The following is a 16,132-nucleotide window of genomic DNA, read 5'->3' as shown; positions in this document are numbered from 1 at the left end:
TTTGACATGGAGTACAAATAGTTTGTGTCTGCTGTGTCAAATTCCACTATTGAGATCCACTGTTGATAAGAAAACCCAGAGAGACTGTGGTCAAATAAACAACATAGATCAAGAAGGTTTTTCTTGGATGTAGTTAATTTAACAGCAGAAGATGAGATGTCATTCATTTATTGTTGCTTACTGATCTTATGTATATGTACTGCGTCAGCGAGTACAGTTTAACAGTGTTAGAAAATGACTGATTTGCGTTAGGTCATTTGGGTTCCTTATCTATTCGAATGCAGCGCTTAACATTTTCAAATGTGTACAGATATTTCAGTTCATATAATCATGGCTTGCTGGTTTTTCGGATGATTTGGCTCAGGGAACCTTAAGCAAAGGTATTTTTTTGTGCTTTAAGGGGCTCAAGTCGATTTACATACCTATATATTGGGTAACATATGAGCTAAACTGCACTAGCACAACATACATATAATAATGATGATAGAAATCTTGGAAAGAGTGATAAACATTGAAGTACACAAAACTGTATCCGCTTTAAACAATGAGTTCGGATTAAGGTGAAACTGTAAAGGTACACCTTTTATGTTTAAAACATAAAGGTAGTTATGAGGAAAATGCATAACTTAAACGTAATACAACATCAAAAGAATAGTAGCAAGTGGAACAAATGAAAAATTCTGATTATAAATAAGAATTTAAAATAATTGCTTCACATTTTTTTAAATTTAGGCTACCCCAGCCTTTAACAGGGGCGCAGAACTCTCTGGTTCTTTAGGGGTGGACCCCAGCATTAAACAGGGGCGCAGGACTCTCTGGTTCTTTAAGGGTTGACCCCAAGAACAGGACTCTCTGGTTCTTTAGGGGTGGACCCCCAGACCAGGACTCTCTGGTTCTTTAGGGGGGGAACCCCAGACCAGGCCTCTCTGGTTCTTTAGGGGTGGACCTCCAGCGCAGGCCTCTCTGGTTCTTTAGGGGTGGACCCCCAGACCAGGCCTCTCTGGTTCTTTAGGGGTGGACCCCCAGACCAGGCCTCTCTGGTTCTTTAGGGGTGGACCCCCAGACCAGGCCTCTCTGGTTCTTTAGGGGTGGACCCCCAGACCAGGCCTCTCTGGTTCTTTAGGGGTGGACCCCCAGACCAGGCCTCTCTGGTTCTTTAGGGGTGGACCCCCAGACCAGGACTCTCTGGTTCTTTAGGGGTGGACCCCCAGACCAGGACTCTCTGGTTCTTTAGGGGTGGACCCCCAGACCAGGCCTCTCTGGTTCTTTAGGGGTGGACCCCCAGACCAGGCCTCTCTGGTTCTTTAGGGGTGAACCCCCAGACCAGGCCTCTCTGGTTCTTTAGGGGTGGACCCCCAGACCAGGCCTCTCTGGTTCTTTAGGGGTGGACCCCCAGACCAGGACTCTCTGGTTCTTTAGGGGTGGACCTCCAGCGCAGGCCTCTCTGGTTCTTTGAACCCAGAGAACCAGACTGGAACATCTCTGTTTACTATGTTTAGATCAAGTGACACTGCTGTTTGTTTTCTCAACTTAATCGTTCCTTCTTTCCTTCCTCCCTGCATGTCCAGGCCTTTTCCCTTTTTTTCCCTCTTCTCTATCTTTCACACCCTCAACCTTTGCCTGGCTTAAGGACAGGGAAGTTTGATCGGGTAAAGAAATATGCGAACATCTAGTTCTTCATTGAATGGGCTTTTAACAACAACATGAATATTTGAGGTCTATGCAAATTGTCTATGTTTTGAGGAGGGATATTTGTTAGCACAGCGCTAACAAAAGAACCAAACGCTAACCTAACACAATCTAACAAACCAGAAGCAAACCTAAAATGCATACATTTCGAGCGTCTTGCTAGCCCTCACCCTATTGAGTGAGGGCTGAGGGGTCATCATAACTTTTGGAGGGAACCACGTAATCGTGTCCATTTCACATAATTCAGCACCTAAAGAGGTATGAGGCATGACACATTATCAACAGAGCATCAATTAAAAAGACGCATCTCAACTGGCAAAAATATTAGCGATTCACATGTTGACCCTCATAACATTGTTAACGTTGGCCGTCTCTTGATCTTGTGCTGTCTCCCTCGAAGTGAGATGGTACACATTGAGAAGTTCATGAGAACAGTCAACTGATCCTGCACAACCTCTATAAAGACAGTAGTTAAAACCCTGTAGCTTCACAGCCTCAGACCCTGTCACGTCTATATTTGTCTGGTGGTTTTTGTGGTTCAAATACTACATAAACTGCAGTTGTTAAGATCGTAAAAACACAAAACGTTGTAACCACCTCTTCATACAGGCCAGGTTCACACAGGACTGAGACAATACTCTTTGAATACTCTTATATAATGTAATATAACTACTGTAGTATAACTAGCGTAATATAACTATCCAGTATCCTTGATGAATCAGTATTTCATTATCCATGTGTGTTTTGCAGAGCTATGGAATTTCGACAATTCCCACAGCATCTGACATGGCACAGCTTCTGACATACATAAAGTGCTCTGCCAGCAAACCGATGTTTCCCTGATGTTACGATGAAGGAGAGTGGTGTGTGTGGGCAGCAACCTTTCCCAAGTGTTGATTGTGAGACCTCCGAGCGGTGAAGAGAACTTGGCAGTATCAAAAGGCTAAACTGTCGGGTCAAAATAATTGAGCTTCAGTAGAGGAAACAATGGCATGGAAAAAGATTCTCACGCATCCACACACACAGGACTGGACAGGGGATCACAGTGGAATAATTGGAAGAAGCAATGCAGAGAGAGATGGAATCAATAGAGATAAACTGAAGATAGACCAGGAAAGATCAAGTGAGAGAGTGACATTTGGGAGCGAGAGAGAGAAAAAGGAAGATAAAAAGATAGCTAATAAGACTTTCTTCCTTCTAGCTCCTTCTTCCAGCCTGGTTCCCGCTCTCATTAGCTAATAGGAGACATATGGGTGTGTGTGGGTGTGTGGTAATGCAGCTTGATGCATGGAAACGTGGAACGTGGAAAAGTCATTTTTTTAAATATGAACTGAAGTGAAACAATCAACATCGATATTGTGTTGGTTATGACCACTATAAACAAAATGACACTCAAAAAAATATTTAAAAAAATCTATATATTGCTTTTTTTAACAACAAAAGAAAATGCGTCTGTTAGTATTAGAGCGCCGATATTTTTGATGACGTCACTGGCATGGTAGGACTAGGTCGTTGCTGCAGACACGCGAACGTCTTCTACACTCCACGGCAGAAAATAGTGATCTTAATATGGCTGGTTACGCATTTGAGCCTGTGATGGACATGCCTGTATTGTCCGACTACCACCCGGTGGAGAGGGATCAATTTCCGGCTCCAGCTCCTCCTTCGGATTAGTGTTGGCTCGTTCGTTCGCGAACCGGTTCGAATGAACGAGTCTTTAGGAAGAACGAACCGAACCGGTTCGTTTCTCTCGTTCGTCTCGTTCACCATTCGATTCACTGGAAACTCGACTGAACGAACAAACAAATTCCCGGTAGCACTAAGGCTGATTCGCGAACGACTCCTCCCAGTTCAGTCGAGTTCCCGGTGAATCGATTCACCGGGAACTCGACTGAGCTGGGAGGAGTCGTTCGCGAATCGTTTGTTCGTTCAGCCTGGTTTCCGGTAGCGGTAAATCGCATCATGGAATACACGCCATTGCACGGTTCTCACCTGAGTCAGTCAGACTCAGTGGAGTTAGTGCTACCGGAAACTCGACTGAACAAACAAAAGAACGAACGAATGATTCGCGAACGACTCCTCTTGGCGAACTGAATCACGCAAACTGTGTCACGGAAAGTAATCATTAAATCCACCACTACTTCGGATCGTGTGGGTGTGACTGGTGTACGTGTGGGTACTGCCGGAGCATGGACACTGCCATTGAATCGGTCTGCTGCCGAGAGGTCCCGGTCAACCTTGACCATCGAATGGTGGGATGAGGTTGCGTAACCATGCATAGGGCATTTCGGATAACGATCTTTCCCCCTCCGTTTTCCTTTGATGCGTTTAAGGAATATCTCCGTAAAGACGGACTCATAGCGGAAACACATCGAACTGTAAAAAACGCTGTAGTACCAACATATTCAAGGCGCTGGTTCTCCACAAAAAAAAAGTGGAGCGTATCAAGCCTGCGCGCATCCAGCCTGCGCGCTGTATAAAAACATTCAAGTCGAGGAGGAGATAGCAGTTGTTTAACCTTTTAGATTGAGTAGAAATACTTTTTAATGTACAGTTAGTAATTAAATTGACCAAGGGGCTGTATTTAAATCTACAAAAATAATACAAAAAAAAACTGTAACTTTCAACGCAACTCTAACGTTGCTTCAGGCGTCCACACGAATCCTAACACGAAACCGCATAGGTCCGGTTTTATTTGAAACCACCCTGGGACCATGGACCTATTAAAGAACATGGTTTATTATCTGCCTGATAACATGGTTATTAAACACATGGTTTCACCAAAAAATTGGCTCTGTGTGGACGGGACCTGAAAGACATGTTAGATGCACTTTGGGACCCGCGGATGAGCATAGATGCGAGGCGGATTCACGAGTGTCACGTTAACTTTAGGTGGATGTTTGAGGTTTACTTTCTGGTGGATGTTGATGGATATTGCACACATGGATATTGCACAGATACATCTTACTATGAAACTACTACTTCGAGTTTAACTCCCTCTGCATCAGCAATCGGCTAGTCGCGAATATCGGGGTGAGTAGAAAGGGACATTTGTGGAACTTCTGTTTACAGAACCGCCGTGGTTTAATTAGCAGCTTGGAAACATAGATCTGCGATATCATCGGAGTAGTAGTTTACACACTTTATGGTCGGATAGCTAGCTTGTGGAGATTGACATGACAGGGGCTATCGGAGTGTTAGCCAGTTTTAAGGCTGCCAGCCATGTATTAAGGGCTGGTTTCCTATTCAAAGGTATCCTGTGGAAATGTATGATTACCCCAGCTGCCTTGGCCCTATATAATTCATTACTGCAGTCCTCCTGTAGCCCTGGTTGTTTGCTTTTCCATAGCCATTTCAGCGAGCCTCAGAGTCTGACTAATTACCTGCTATACTGCTAGAGCCACAGAGTAGGAGTAGGTTACCATGCCAGTGACGTAGCTGATTGTTGAAATCCAACATGGCGGCGCCCCGTAACATAAATAACACTTTTACCATACAATGTAATCCCTTTTAGCAAGTTCAGCCATTTTTAGTTATTGTACCAATGAGAAGGCAGTCAATCCATCTGTTATATCAACTAAACTTCAAATTTCAGTTCAGTTCATCTTTAAGGACACATCAGACACAGTGTGCGCTGATTATTACAGCTTCCCACTGTGCTTTGTGTTTCTCTGTGCCTGTGTTTGTTTGTGGGTGTGTGTGTGTGTGTGTGTGTGTGTGTGTGTGTGTGTGTGTGTGTGTGTGTGTGTGTGTGTGTGTGTGTGTTTGTATTTTTATTTGTGTGTGTGTGTGTGTGTGTGTGTGTGTGTGTGTGTGTGTGTGTGTGCACGTTTGTGCGTGTGTGTGCGTGTGTGTGTGTGTGTGTGTGTGTGTGTGTGTGTGTATGTGTGTGTGTGTGTGTATGTGTGTGTGTGTGTGTGTGTGTGTGTGTGTGTTTGTGTGTGTATGTCTTACGTAACCATGTCTTGTTTTCTGTTTTGCGTATTCTGGAATCATAAAACTACCAAGGCCACAGTTATATATATGTGTTGTTTATAAGTTTCATTTCATTCATTAATGTAGGGAAGTGGCAGGATATTTACACATTTCCACAAAATTGAATTACCCTATATCTCAATCAAATGGACATTTGACAGAACATTTAATTGAGATATAGGGTAATTTCATTTTGAAGCATGCTTTCTTAAGACTTAAAGGTAATGTGTGTCGAATCAATTGGCTTCTAGCGGTGAGTGAGCGCTGAATGATATCATCGTCTACGACCGCACAGAGTAGCCAAGTGTCAAATAAAAAGGTTACTTATAGACATAAAAAGGTTACTTATAGACAGTATAGCCCGCCTTTCCGTCTCCGGTCAAGGAGCAATGAGTCTTCCAAACGAAATCAATGGATTTACAAAATGCCGAATAAACACGACATCAATTGTATTTTGCTACGATACTTGATTTGGAACATCAACAAACACCACTAACCACTCGGTGAGTTGCACATTTCTGAAAATAAACGTTTAGGGTTGTTTGAAGGACAGTTTTGTGAATACCCATAGCCAGCCATTGTGAAGCAGGCAGGGGCGATTTAAATGAGCCAAATACCCGAGACAGGACCAATAGTCAAATTTCGGTGTCAACCACTCTATTTCATCCTAGACAAACCAGAAAGGGGGCTCAATGTTTTGTTTTGTTTTTACAATCTACCTAGCTCTATTGATTTCAATATGAATACCTAAAGTTACAATATTTATATTATAAAATGTATTGCACCATGAGCCATAACTGCTTAACATAATTGTTAGCCTTAAGCAAAGCTCCGTCATTATGCCATACCACATCACCTCCTGCTGTGTAATGAGCTTCAATGAGCATTGAACACAAGAAGATCTATTGAGAACACCAAATCCATATTTCCTGTTATTTTGGTGAAAGTAGGCTAATGCAAAAGTAATGTAAAAGTAGTGTAATGCCTTACAATTATAAGACAGTAATATTGTAATGTAACTAATTACTTTGAAATGACAGTAACAAGTTATAAATAATGCATTACTCTTGTGAAGTAACTTGCCCAACACTGCTTATAGATGTATACATTGTATTTAGTGATTCAGTCTCTATAATGATATAGGTCTAGATCAAAGCTTACAAGTAAGATAGTGAATATTGTTTTTAATGTGGTATTATGTCTTGTTTAATTGTCAACATAATAATCGACTTGGTTGCTTTTAATTAAATAAGACAGCGGCTCATGTTGATGGCCACCTGCGAGAAAGTGCAAAAGAAGTAGGGATAGCAAGCCCCTCCTCCATTACTAGAACTTCCAGGCCAAAATGCTTCCTTTTTTGTATCAGGAATTTGACTGAAACACGGGGCTCACTTATACTAGAATTGAAAGTTGATTAAATTAAGAACTGAGAAACTTGCCAGATCAATTCTCTGAAGAGGAACTAGATACAAAATTTATTTTCATGGGATTATATACACTGATTAAAACATGCCTCTGAATATTATTTTCCAGATCTGTCAATCTGGCTGCTAGATGCCTCCAAATTCTACACACTACCTTTGCACATTTAGAACGCAACAGGAAAGCTTGTGATACTGACATTGGGTCTCTGCTGTCCCAACCTTAGTCATGTCACCATATTGGAGGTAGACATGAATATAAATGTATGTGTGTGTTTTAAACAATGACCATTAAGCTTCACACAATCAGCTATCTTGAAAAAGATAGAGCCTCATTGAGAGAGAAAAATAGAGCGAGAGACAGAGAGAGTTAGAGTAAGAGAGAGAGAGAGTAAGGTTGAGAGAGTAAGAAGGAGAGAGTAGGAGAGATAGAGCGAGAGAGTTAAAGAGAGATAGAGAGAATAAGACTATGAGAGAGAATGAGAGAGAGCAAGAGAGCGGGAGCAAGAGAGAGATTAAGAGTGAGAGAGAGAGGGAGGGAGGGAGAGAGTAAAAGAGAGAGGTGGAGGCTCTTACTCTGGCAGGGCTCTGCGGATGATGCTGTGGACCTGTTTGTAGACGTCGGGTTTGGACAGACAGTTGCAGCGGGTGTGGTTGGCCACGCTGATGGTCACCGGCTTGGTGTCCTGGGTGTTGGGCACCGTGATCTCAAAGAGCTGCAAACAGAGAGCGGGAACATCAGCAGGACGAAGGGAAGCCAGCGGTTCATCCAGCAACAGAATCAGGCCAACACGGTGTGTGTAAGCACATGAGCACCTGTTGTGAACTGAGAATGTGTGACTGTGTGTGAAGCTGCATCTTGGCAGAGGGGGGTGAGGGCTGACAGGGCTCAAACCGCAGCCTGTTGAGGAGCTGTGTGTTGCGCTGAATGTCCAGGGGCTCAGAGAGCCTCTTTATCTCGTTGTATAAGGCGCTTAAAAGGCCTTTATGGAAGGCTCATTAGTCTCTGTGCCTGCATTTCAAAGACTCTTCAAACTTTCTCCCTCTCTCGCATACTCTCTCGTATACTCCCTCTCTGACACACATGCAAACACACACACACATGCACGCACGCAGACACACACACACATACGTTTTCATATACTCACACACAGACACACACACACACACGCAGAAACACATATGTGTTCATATACTCACACACACACACACACACACACACACACACACACACACACACACACACACACACACACACACACACACACACACACACACACACATTCTCTTGCTGTCATGTCTCTAGAAATCCTCTCCCTCAACACAGATCAAGACCATTAAATCTGACCTGACCTTTAAAAGTGGTCTATGCTAATGGCTGCTTCAGGCACACACACATACCGGCACACACACACGCACAGGCACACACACATACAGGCACACACACAATCACACACAGACACACACACGCCAACGTTTTATGGCCAGAACCAGGTATAAATGGCGAATCCAAAACACTATGGAAAAGGGTACAGGTGTCAAATGAAGTCAACATCAAATGAAGAAATACAAACAAAGGTGCAGACACGGTCAGGAAGCCATCTTAAAGATACCTGAAGCAGAACAGCCCATTGAAACACTTTATGACCACATCTATTATCCCCGTCTCAAATCTACCACCACACACCAAGCCCCTCCTGAATGGCTTCCAGATGCCTCAAGATGCTTAAAACAATATTCAGCAGCAAAGTGCTCTGCTGGACCAGGAAATGTTGGTGTTTCAGCTCTGCTCCAAGCCCCTTCTACACAGAATTACAGCTGAATAAGACGCTTTTTATGACATTCAAAAGCTCACTTTACTCTTAAAATCCTCTCTTCTAAGTCTCGAGTTACATAATTTACCCAGCCTGCGCCAACCCTTTCAGGAAAGTGCCAGCGACAATTTTTTTAAGGGAACACTTAACTAGCAGACTAACAGTATGTCTGATGAAACCTTTGGCCAGCAACCATGTCCCAGCACCGAGAGGGGCTCTGTGGAGGCTGAGCTATGTGATGATGTGCTTAATAGAGGAGCTGATACGTTGGCTGGGCCCCACATGGATGGGACCCATCACAGTTGGCATTCTGTGGTCATTTGGTGGTGGAGGATTGTCATTTTTCAGCAGGACAAATAAGAAACATAGTTGATAGGCAGCTTGATTTGAAAAGGGATATCCTACTAGACTGAGGGTTGTTCATTGGCTTTACACAGGAATTTTCAATCTTGTGATTCTTGGATTTATCAAAAATATTATATTTTTAATCAGCAATAGATATTTGTATTAATTATTATTTAAAATTATTATTAATGTTTGTTATGTGGAATACAGTTACATGCACACAGTACAGTTATTTATGTTGTGTTTATGTTATCTTTTTTTGCATTTGATTATATAAACGCAACTATCCCAGCCTTCATCCATCTGCCTGGGAGAAGGCCTTAAAGTAAAACCACTAATGAGTTCCCAGCCATCCATTTATCCAGCCCAGAGTTTGCAGACCAACAACAGCTGTGCAACCTCCTGAACAATCCAACTTTGTACAGCTCCTCTTCAGGACCGCGTCCCGGCTCCAAACGTGCAATGTGTGGACCACTTCTACAGCTTCTCTGAGCAGGCGAGAACGTTATGTCGACGCTACTCTTCCACCCACCAGAGGACAGCCCCACTGCCTTCATCTGACTCTCCCGACTCCCTGAAGACCCTCGCTAACTCAGTTTCACGGTGGTGGGCGGCCAGTCCATCATCCCTTCTGCCTGCTCTGCTCTTAAACCAACCACATCGCACGCATGTTCCCTCTGCAGGCTCCCTCCAGACGACACGCACCACCCTGACGTAGCAGCGATCACCGGAACTCCCTCAATCTTTAAAGCTTAACCTAAAAATGAAACCAAACACAACAAGTGTATAAAAGAACCAGCGGTTGAGACCTTCTGCGAGATGAGTGCAGAGCTAATTCAGTTCAGACTTGTTGCTTTATGTCCACTGTTTGGGACATCGGTCATTTATTCAGCGATAGATCTTTGTATTCATTATTGTTATTGTTAGGGGGGGGTCCCTAGTTTTCAAACCCTGACTACGGCCTTGCACAACATTCTGTTCATCCTCCCATCTGCTGCCTCTGCTCTACAACCCCCCAGAGCAAGCGCATGTCCCCCTGTCCCTCTGTCCTCATGTCCCTCTGACCTCATGTCCCTCTGTCCTCATGTCCCTCTGTCCTCATGTCCCTCTGTCCTCATGTCCCTCTGCCCCCATGTCCCGCTGTCCTGATGTCTCTCTGTCCTCATGTCCCTCTGTCCCCATGTCCCTCTGCCCTCATGTCCCTCTGTCCTCATGTCCCTCTGTCCTCATGTCCTTATGTCCTCATGTCTCCATGTCCCTCTGTCCTCATGTCCCTCTGTCCTCATGTCCCTCTGTCCTCATGTCCCTCTGTCTCCATGTCCCTCTGTCCTCATGTCCCTCTGTCCTCATGTCCTTATGTCCTCATGTCCTCATGTCCCTCTGTCTCCATGTCCCTCTGTCCTCATGTCCCTCTGTCCTCATGTCCCTCGGTCCTCATGTCCCTCTGTCGCTCTGTCCTGATGTCTCTCTGTCCCTCTGTCCTCATGTCCCTCTGTCCGCATATCCCTATGTCCCTCTTTCCTCATGTCCCTCTGTCCTCATGTCCCTCTGTCCGCATGCCCTCATGTCTCTCTGTCCCTCTGTCCTCATGTCCCTCTGTCCTCATGTCTCTCTGTCCCTCTGTCCTCATGTCCCTCTGTCCTCACGTCCCTCTGTCCGCATATCCCTATGTCCCTCTGCCCACTGCCTTCTTCCTCTTCCGGCTCCCCGAAGACGACCGCCCACAACGTTCGGTTCATCCTCTGTCCTGCCTGTTCTGCTCTTCAACAGACCAGAGAGCACGCATGTTCCGGCCACACCCCCCTGACATAGCAGCGATGAGCTCACCGACAACCGGACGACTCATTTCGTTAGAGCTAAAGATCAAACTGGAGACTAAATACAATTGTATGGAGAAATCTGCATTTGAGACCTTCTCTGTTCAGACTTCCTCCTGTTCACCTTCCGCTTTGTGTCCGCTGTGTGGGACATCTGTTATTTAATCAGCAAAAGATATTTGTACTATTTTTGTTTGCCCTCTATAATTATAAATGCCCTCAGAAACAATGAGGAAAATAAACTAATTCTGAGTTCCCACAAAGAAAGGTATAGAAAATAATCTGTGTGGAGAATATGAATGTGTCATTTTTCATATTCATATAGAACACAACCAAAAATCTCATGATTCTGAATTGGCGATCAGTTCATGGGAGGTCTAGGGTGATTATGGGCGTTCCTAGGACCATGTTTGCTTAACGATGGGATGTGACGGGTTTGGACTCTCAGCTTGTTCTCTTACCATCTCAGGACGGTTGGTAAGTATGAATAGAAGCCCTGTACCTTGTCTCCATGCACTGTTTGAACCCATCAGTAGTTCTCCACGCATGATGACAAACCAAAAGGAATATAACTGCATTCACTTAGTCAACTTTGACGCCGAGGCTGAAAGTCTGAATAGTAGTGAAATCACGTGGGATTAGTTCATTAATGGAACCGTTACAGAAAAAAAACATTCTGCCCATGGCAAATTAATCCAAACACTTATTGATGAAGTGAATATAATACTTATAATAATTACAATAATACTATGTACCATTTATGTAACTCCTCAATTATATTCAAAAATGGGCAGTTGTCGTGGGCAACAGCTCTGGTCCTTCATAGCATGAAATCATGAAACAGTCTGGGCCGCTTGTGTTCTCCAGCCAGCACCTCCTTCTGCCTCCCACGTCCTCAGAACTCTGTGGCCACTATCCTTCATCATGCTCCTCTGCTATGGTTTGCTTCAGCTTATCTCCCTGTTTAGCCTTCTCCCCCCCACTGTTCTACTCACAGGCCTGCTGCTGAGCTTTTGGAGGACCTAAGCATAATTTGCCCACCCATCCTCCACACGCCATCATAGAGTATCAAAATAACAGCCTCAACAGCAGCACCATCAGTAATATATAAAGTAATATCTATAATATATAAGTAATATATAAAACTTTCTTAAAAGCAGCATTACAATATAATAACAACTGCCGACTTCAAAGATGAACGAAAATAATGATGCACATGAATAAGGTATAAAAGGAAGTCATCAAAAAAAAAAATTTTTTTCACACAACCAAAAATCTACTTCAAAGTTCAGTAGTGTCCTAATCAAAATATGTTCCCTACACGATGGAGAACTGTTACTTTTGGATAGTTCTCATTCTCATTCTCAGCAGATTCAAAGGAAAGGATGCTCCGCCTCCGATGCGAAAAGACGAGAGCTTTGAAGGCTGTACCATTTCAGGGAAGCGGGGGGGGGGGGGACAATTTTCATCTATATTGGGTAAAAACTTGTAATTTGGCCGAATTCAGCGATAGGGTACACAATTAAGAAAAAACAACCGTTCATAACTAATTTATATATTTTGTAATGTAATAATTATCATGGCGTTTTTTTAGCAACCTAATTTTGGAGTTCCCCGCCAGGTACTTGGGGCCCTTTGCGTATAGGGAGCGGCGGCCCTGTCTACTCACACCCCATTTGACTCCCTCTCTCTCTCTCTCTCTCTCTCTCTCTCTCTCCACGATGCAACGGGATTGAAATGGATGGAGTTTGGATGGAGAGGTGTCCATTTCTGTTACACGTTTTTGATATGAATTGGTCAAATTCTTCAAACTCCATCTGCGTTCTCCTTGTCTCTGTTGTTTTTCTCATAGGAAGTAAGAGAACAGAAATTGTGTTGCGGGGGAGCGGGATAATGCTCATGACCCGACATGGCCCGACCTACTTCCTCCTTCCCTTCTGCCTCTTCACTCCCTTCCTTCCTTCCTTTCCCTGCTGGCTTCTACATAATTTTGCTTTCCATCCCATCCCTCTCCACTGCCCATCCTCTGGATGAGGGCTCAAATCACTTCCTAGATTACCACAACTTATCACGCTCATTTTACCGCAAGGTTTTATCAGAAATATATCTGGGCATCTATGGAAGAGTTGGCAAAATCTCCTATTTCTTTCCTCACTTCTGCTTCTATTGCTATTCTTTTATCTTCTATACATCTTTTCCCCACTCATACTCACACCTCTCCCCTTTCTGCCATTCTCCTCCTCCCCTGGTCTACTTTCTCACCTCCCCGGTGTCACTGCCAAACTTCATCTTCATTGTGAATCAGTGAAAGCCCCCTGCCTGCTACTGAGTTCCTCTCCTCGCTCTATATTCTCTTACCGTCGCCGATTCCAACTCTTTCCTTCTGTTTATCAGCACACATATTTTTCCGGCGACCCCCTTCACAGTGGTATAATGAGCACATGCCACTGACTGAAGTGATCTATTGCTTTTATACAACGGTTACTGTTATGGCGAAACGAAAGTCATAGACACACTACATTTAAAAAGAAACCAAGAAAGTCAAAGTAGCCGTTTTATTAAAGACTACCAAAAAGTAGTCCCTCCTGGCTGCCTTCAAAATGCACGACGGTCGCTATGCAACACACTTTAGCGTCCCTCCGAGAGAACGGTTTTAACGGTTTCCACTTCAAGGCGCGGAGTGATACTTTCACAAAATGATCGGGCGTCATAGCAGTTATGTATACGCTCATTATACAACAGTTAGGAACCAATCAGATCGCTGGATTTAGGCCCCCCGTTGTATAAATATATATATATATATATATATGCATACATCATCTGATGCGGCCACAGGATCATATACACACACATAGATATTGGAATGTTGCCTTGCCTGTCTTCCCTCAACTCCCCAACCTCTCCTATGTCCTCCTCTGTTTTTCAATCAATCTACCGCCTGCAAACATTTGATTCACATCCTCATAAATACACCCACACCCACACACACACACAACCTCGCCCTTTCCTACCTGATCTAATGTTGAGACTCGAGACTTGGAGGAAATCATTTGAGCCGCCGCTGCCTCTGCCAGTTCATTAAGTTTACAAGCTGCAGGAAATGAATAAAGCCGCTGGGCTAAAACAATAGGTAATCAAGTGCTATCGTTAGATCTTCAGTAACCACTGTTGTATCAATTGGACCAACTCACTAGGAGGATATACATACTACTTTTGGAAAGTCAATCACCATTAATGGTTGTTGCTGTGGAATTCATTTGTCCATCCAACACTTTAAAGTCGACAACAAAGGGTGTTTGCAGGGAACTGCTAGCTAGCGTATAGCTCGGGGGCGGGTTTAAAGAGGGGTTTCACAAAAACTGGAACACGGCCAGCGCCCCACTATGGGCATGGCTTGGTGGGCTGTATGATGAATACGCCAATTTATAAATCATACACAATTTGGCAAATAAATAACCGAAACGTTTTTTGGGTTTCCAGTATTTTTCAGGCTTGAATTGTCCAGTTGACCTTTCATTCTGCAGTAGATTTCTCTGTAATAACCCAGTGTCCCTCATTCAGACAGTAGAAATAGATTTCTCTGCAATAACCTCATGTCCCATCATTCAGACAGTAGCAGTAGATTTTTCTGTAATAACCCAGTGTCCCTCATTCAGACAGTAGAAATAGATTTCTCTGTAATAACCTCATGTCCCATCGTTCAGACAGTAGCAGTAGATTGTTCTGTAATAACCTCATGTCCCTTCGTTCAGACAGTAGAAGTTCTCTGATAACCTCATGTCCCATCGTTCAGACAGTAGCAGTAGATTGTTCTGTAATAACCTCATGTCCCTTCGTTCAGACAGTAGAAGTTCTCTGATAACCTCATGTTCCATCGTTCAGACACTAGCAGTTGATTTCTTTGTAATCTATTGTTTAGACATAAGTAGTAGATTGCTCTGTAATAACCTAGTATCTCCTCGTTCAGACACAAGTTCATTGATGTGGAAGAGAAACACAGATCCTTAATTAAACATATGTGTTTACTTTCTCTCACAACGAGTGTTCTGAATGAACTAACAGAATCTTTATTCAATCGACCTGGGCAACACCCACCACAGTTGTAATGCCTTTAAACTCTCTGGGCCTTTTCCTAGTTACCCACATGTAGACATTACATAGCCTCCTTTGATGAACATTTTCCTAAAAGGGTTATCTAAGAAGTAATTATAGCATTGCCATACCCTCCCATGCATTATTCATTCCATGTATATGTACATGTACAAAGAAAACGTAAGGATAAAATAAAAAAAACATTTGGGGCCATTCCAAACATTACCACAGATGCTGCTTATTGGCAGCATTCCCCATATTTCCATTATTGACCACTGCCCATGGCCTGCTAATGGAGAAGAACATTCTGGGCTCCATATTCTCACTAAAAGCATTTTTTTGGTGGAATAGAAAACACATGCTTGCCTTGAAACCGGAGGGCAGATCCTTTCTGTTCATCAACGGAAGCTGTCCCTGTATTGTGGGTCTACATCTCAGTTAGCTATTGTTTTATTCAGTGGTCACCGTATTTGTTCTGCACTACAGAACATCAACACAGACCCAAAGACAAACACCACGATCTTGGAATAGTCACATCTTACCCATAGGGCTGTAAATCGAACAACAAAGGCACCACTATTTTCTTATGCTTTACGAGTCATTGAGGAGTTCAAGGGTCATCCATCCATTTTCCGGGACCTTCTGGTCAAGGTTGCAGGGGAGGGGGGGGAGGCTGACAGGCCATTAGCAGGCGTGTTCATGGGTGGCTGACCCTGCCGGGACGGAAGAGGTCAAGGATGGGAGGTCGGCGCCCATTAGCAGCCGATCCTTGCGTATTCAGATGAGGAGAGCCATGAAGTGTGAGGCTCAGACACAGAGAGGCCAAACAAAGGAGAGTGAATGGCAATCCGGATGTGTTTAACATCAGTCAATATCAGTCAATATTTATAGTCCTTTGCACCCAATGTAGTGCTACACCTCGTAATCACCCTGTATCACCCAAAGGGTGGGTATCTTTGTTCATTAACATACTTTAAAG

At 43.8% G+C, this 16,132-nt stretch overlaps 1 protein-coding gene across 3 annotated transcripts in view; it reads right to left on the bottom strand.

The window, feature by feature from the left end:
* vegfc (vascular endothelial growth factor c) overlaps window positions 1-16,132 on the bottom strand; it is a 65,976-nt gene that overhangs the window by 12,467 nt on the left and 37,377 nt on the right. For all 3 annotated transcript variants that reach the window (XM_060046782.1, XM_060046783.1, XM_060046784.1), the window contains one exon: window positions 7,662-7,801. In XM_060046782.1, the coding sequence (XP_059902765.1) occupies window positions 7,662-7,801 (140 nt within the window). The remainder of the gene's footprint in view (window positions 1-7,661; window positions 7,802-16,132) is intronic.

This window comes from Gadus macrocephalus, chromosome 3 (assembly GCF_031168955.1).
Source record: "Gadus macrocephalus chromosome 3, ASM3116895v1".
Classification (NCBI taxonomy): Eukaryota; Metazoa; Chordata; class Actinopteri; order Gadiformes; family Gadidae; genus Gadus; species Gadus macrocephalus.
The sequence above is the reverse complement of the archived record's forward strand: the minus strand, read 5'-3'. Positions and strand labels throughout refer to the sequence as shown.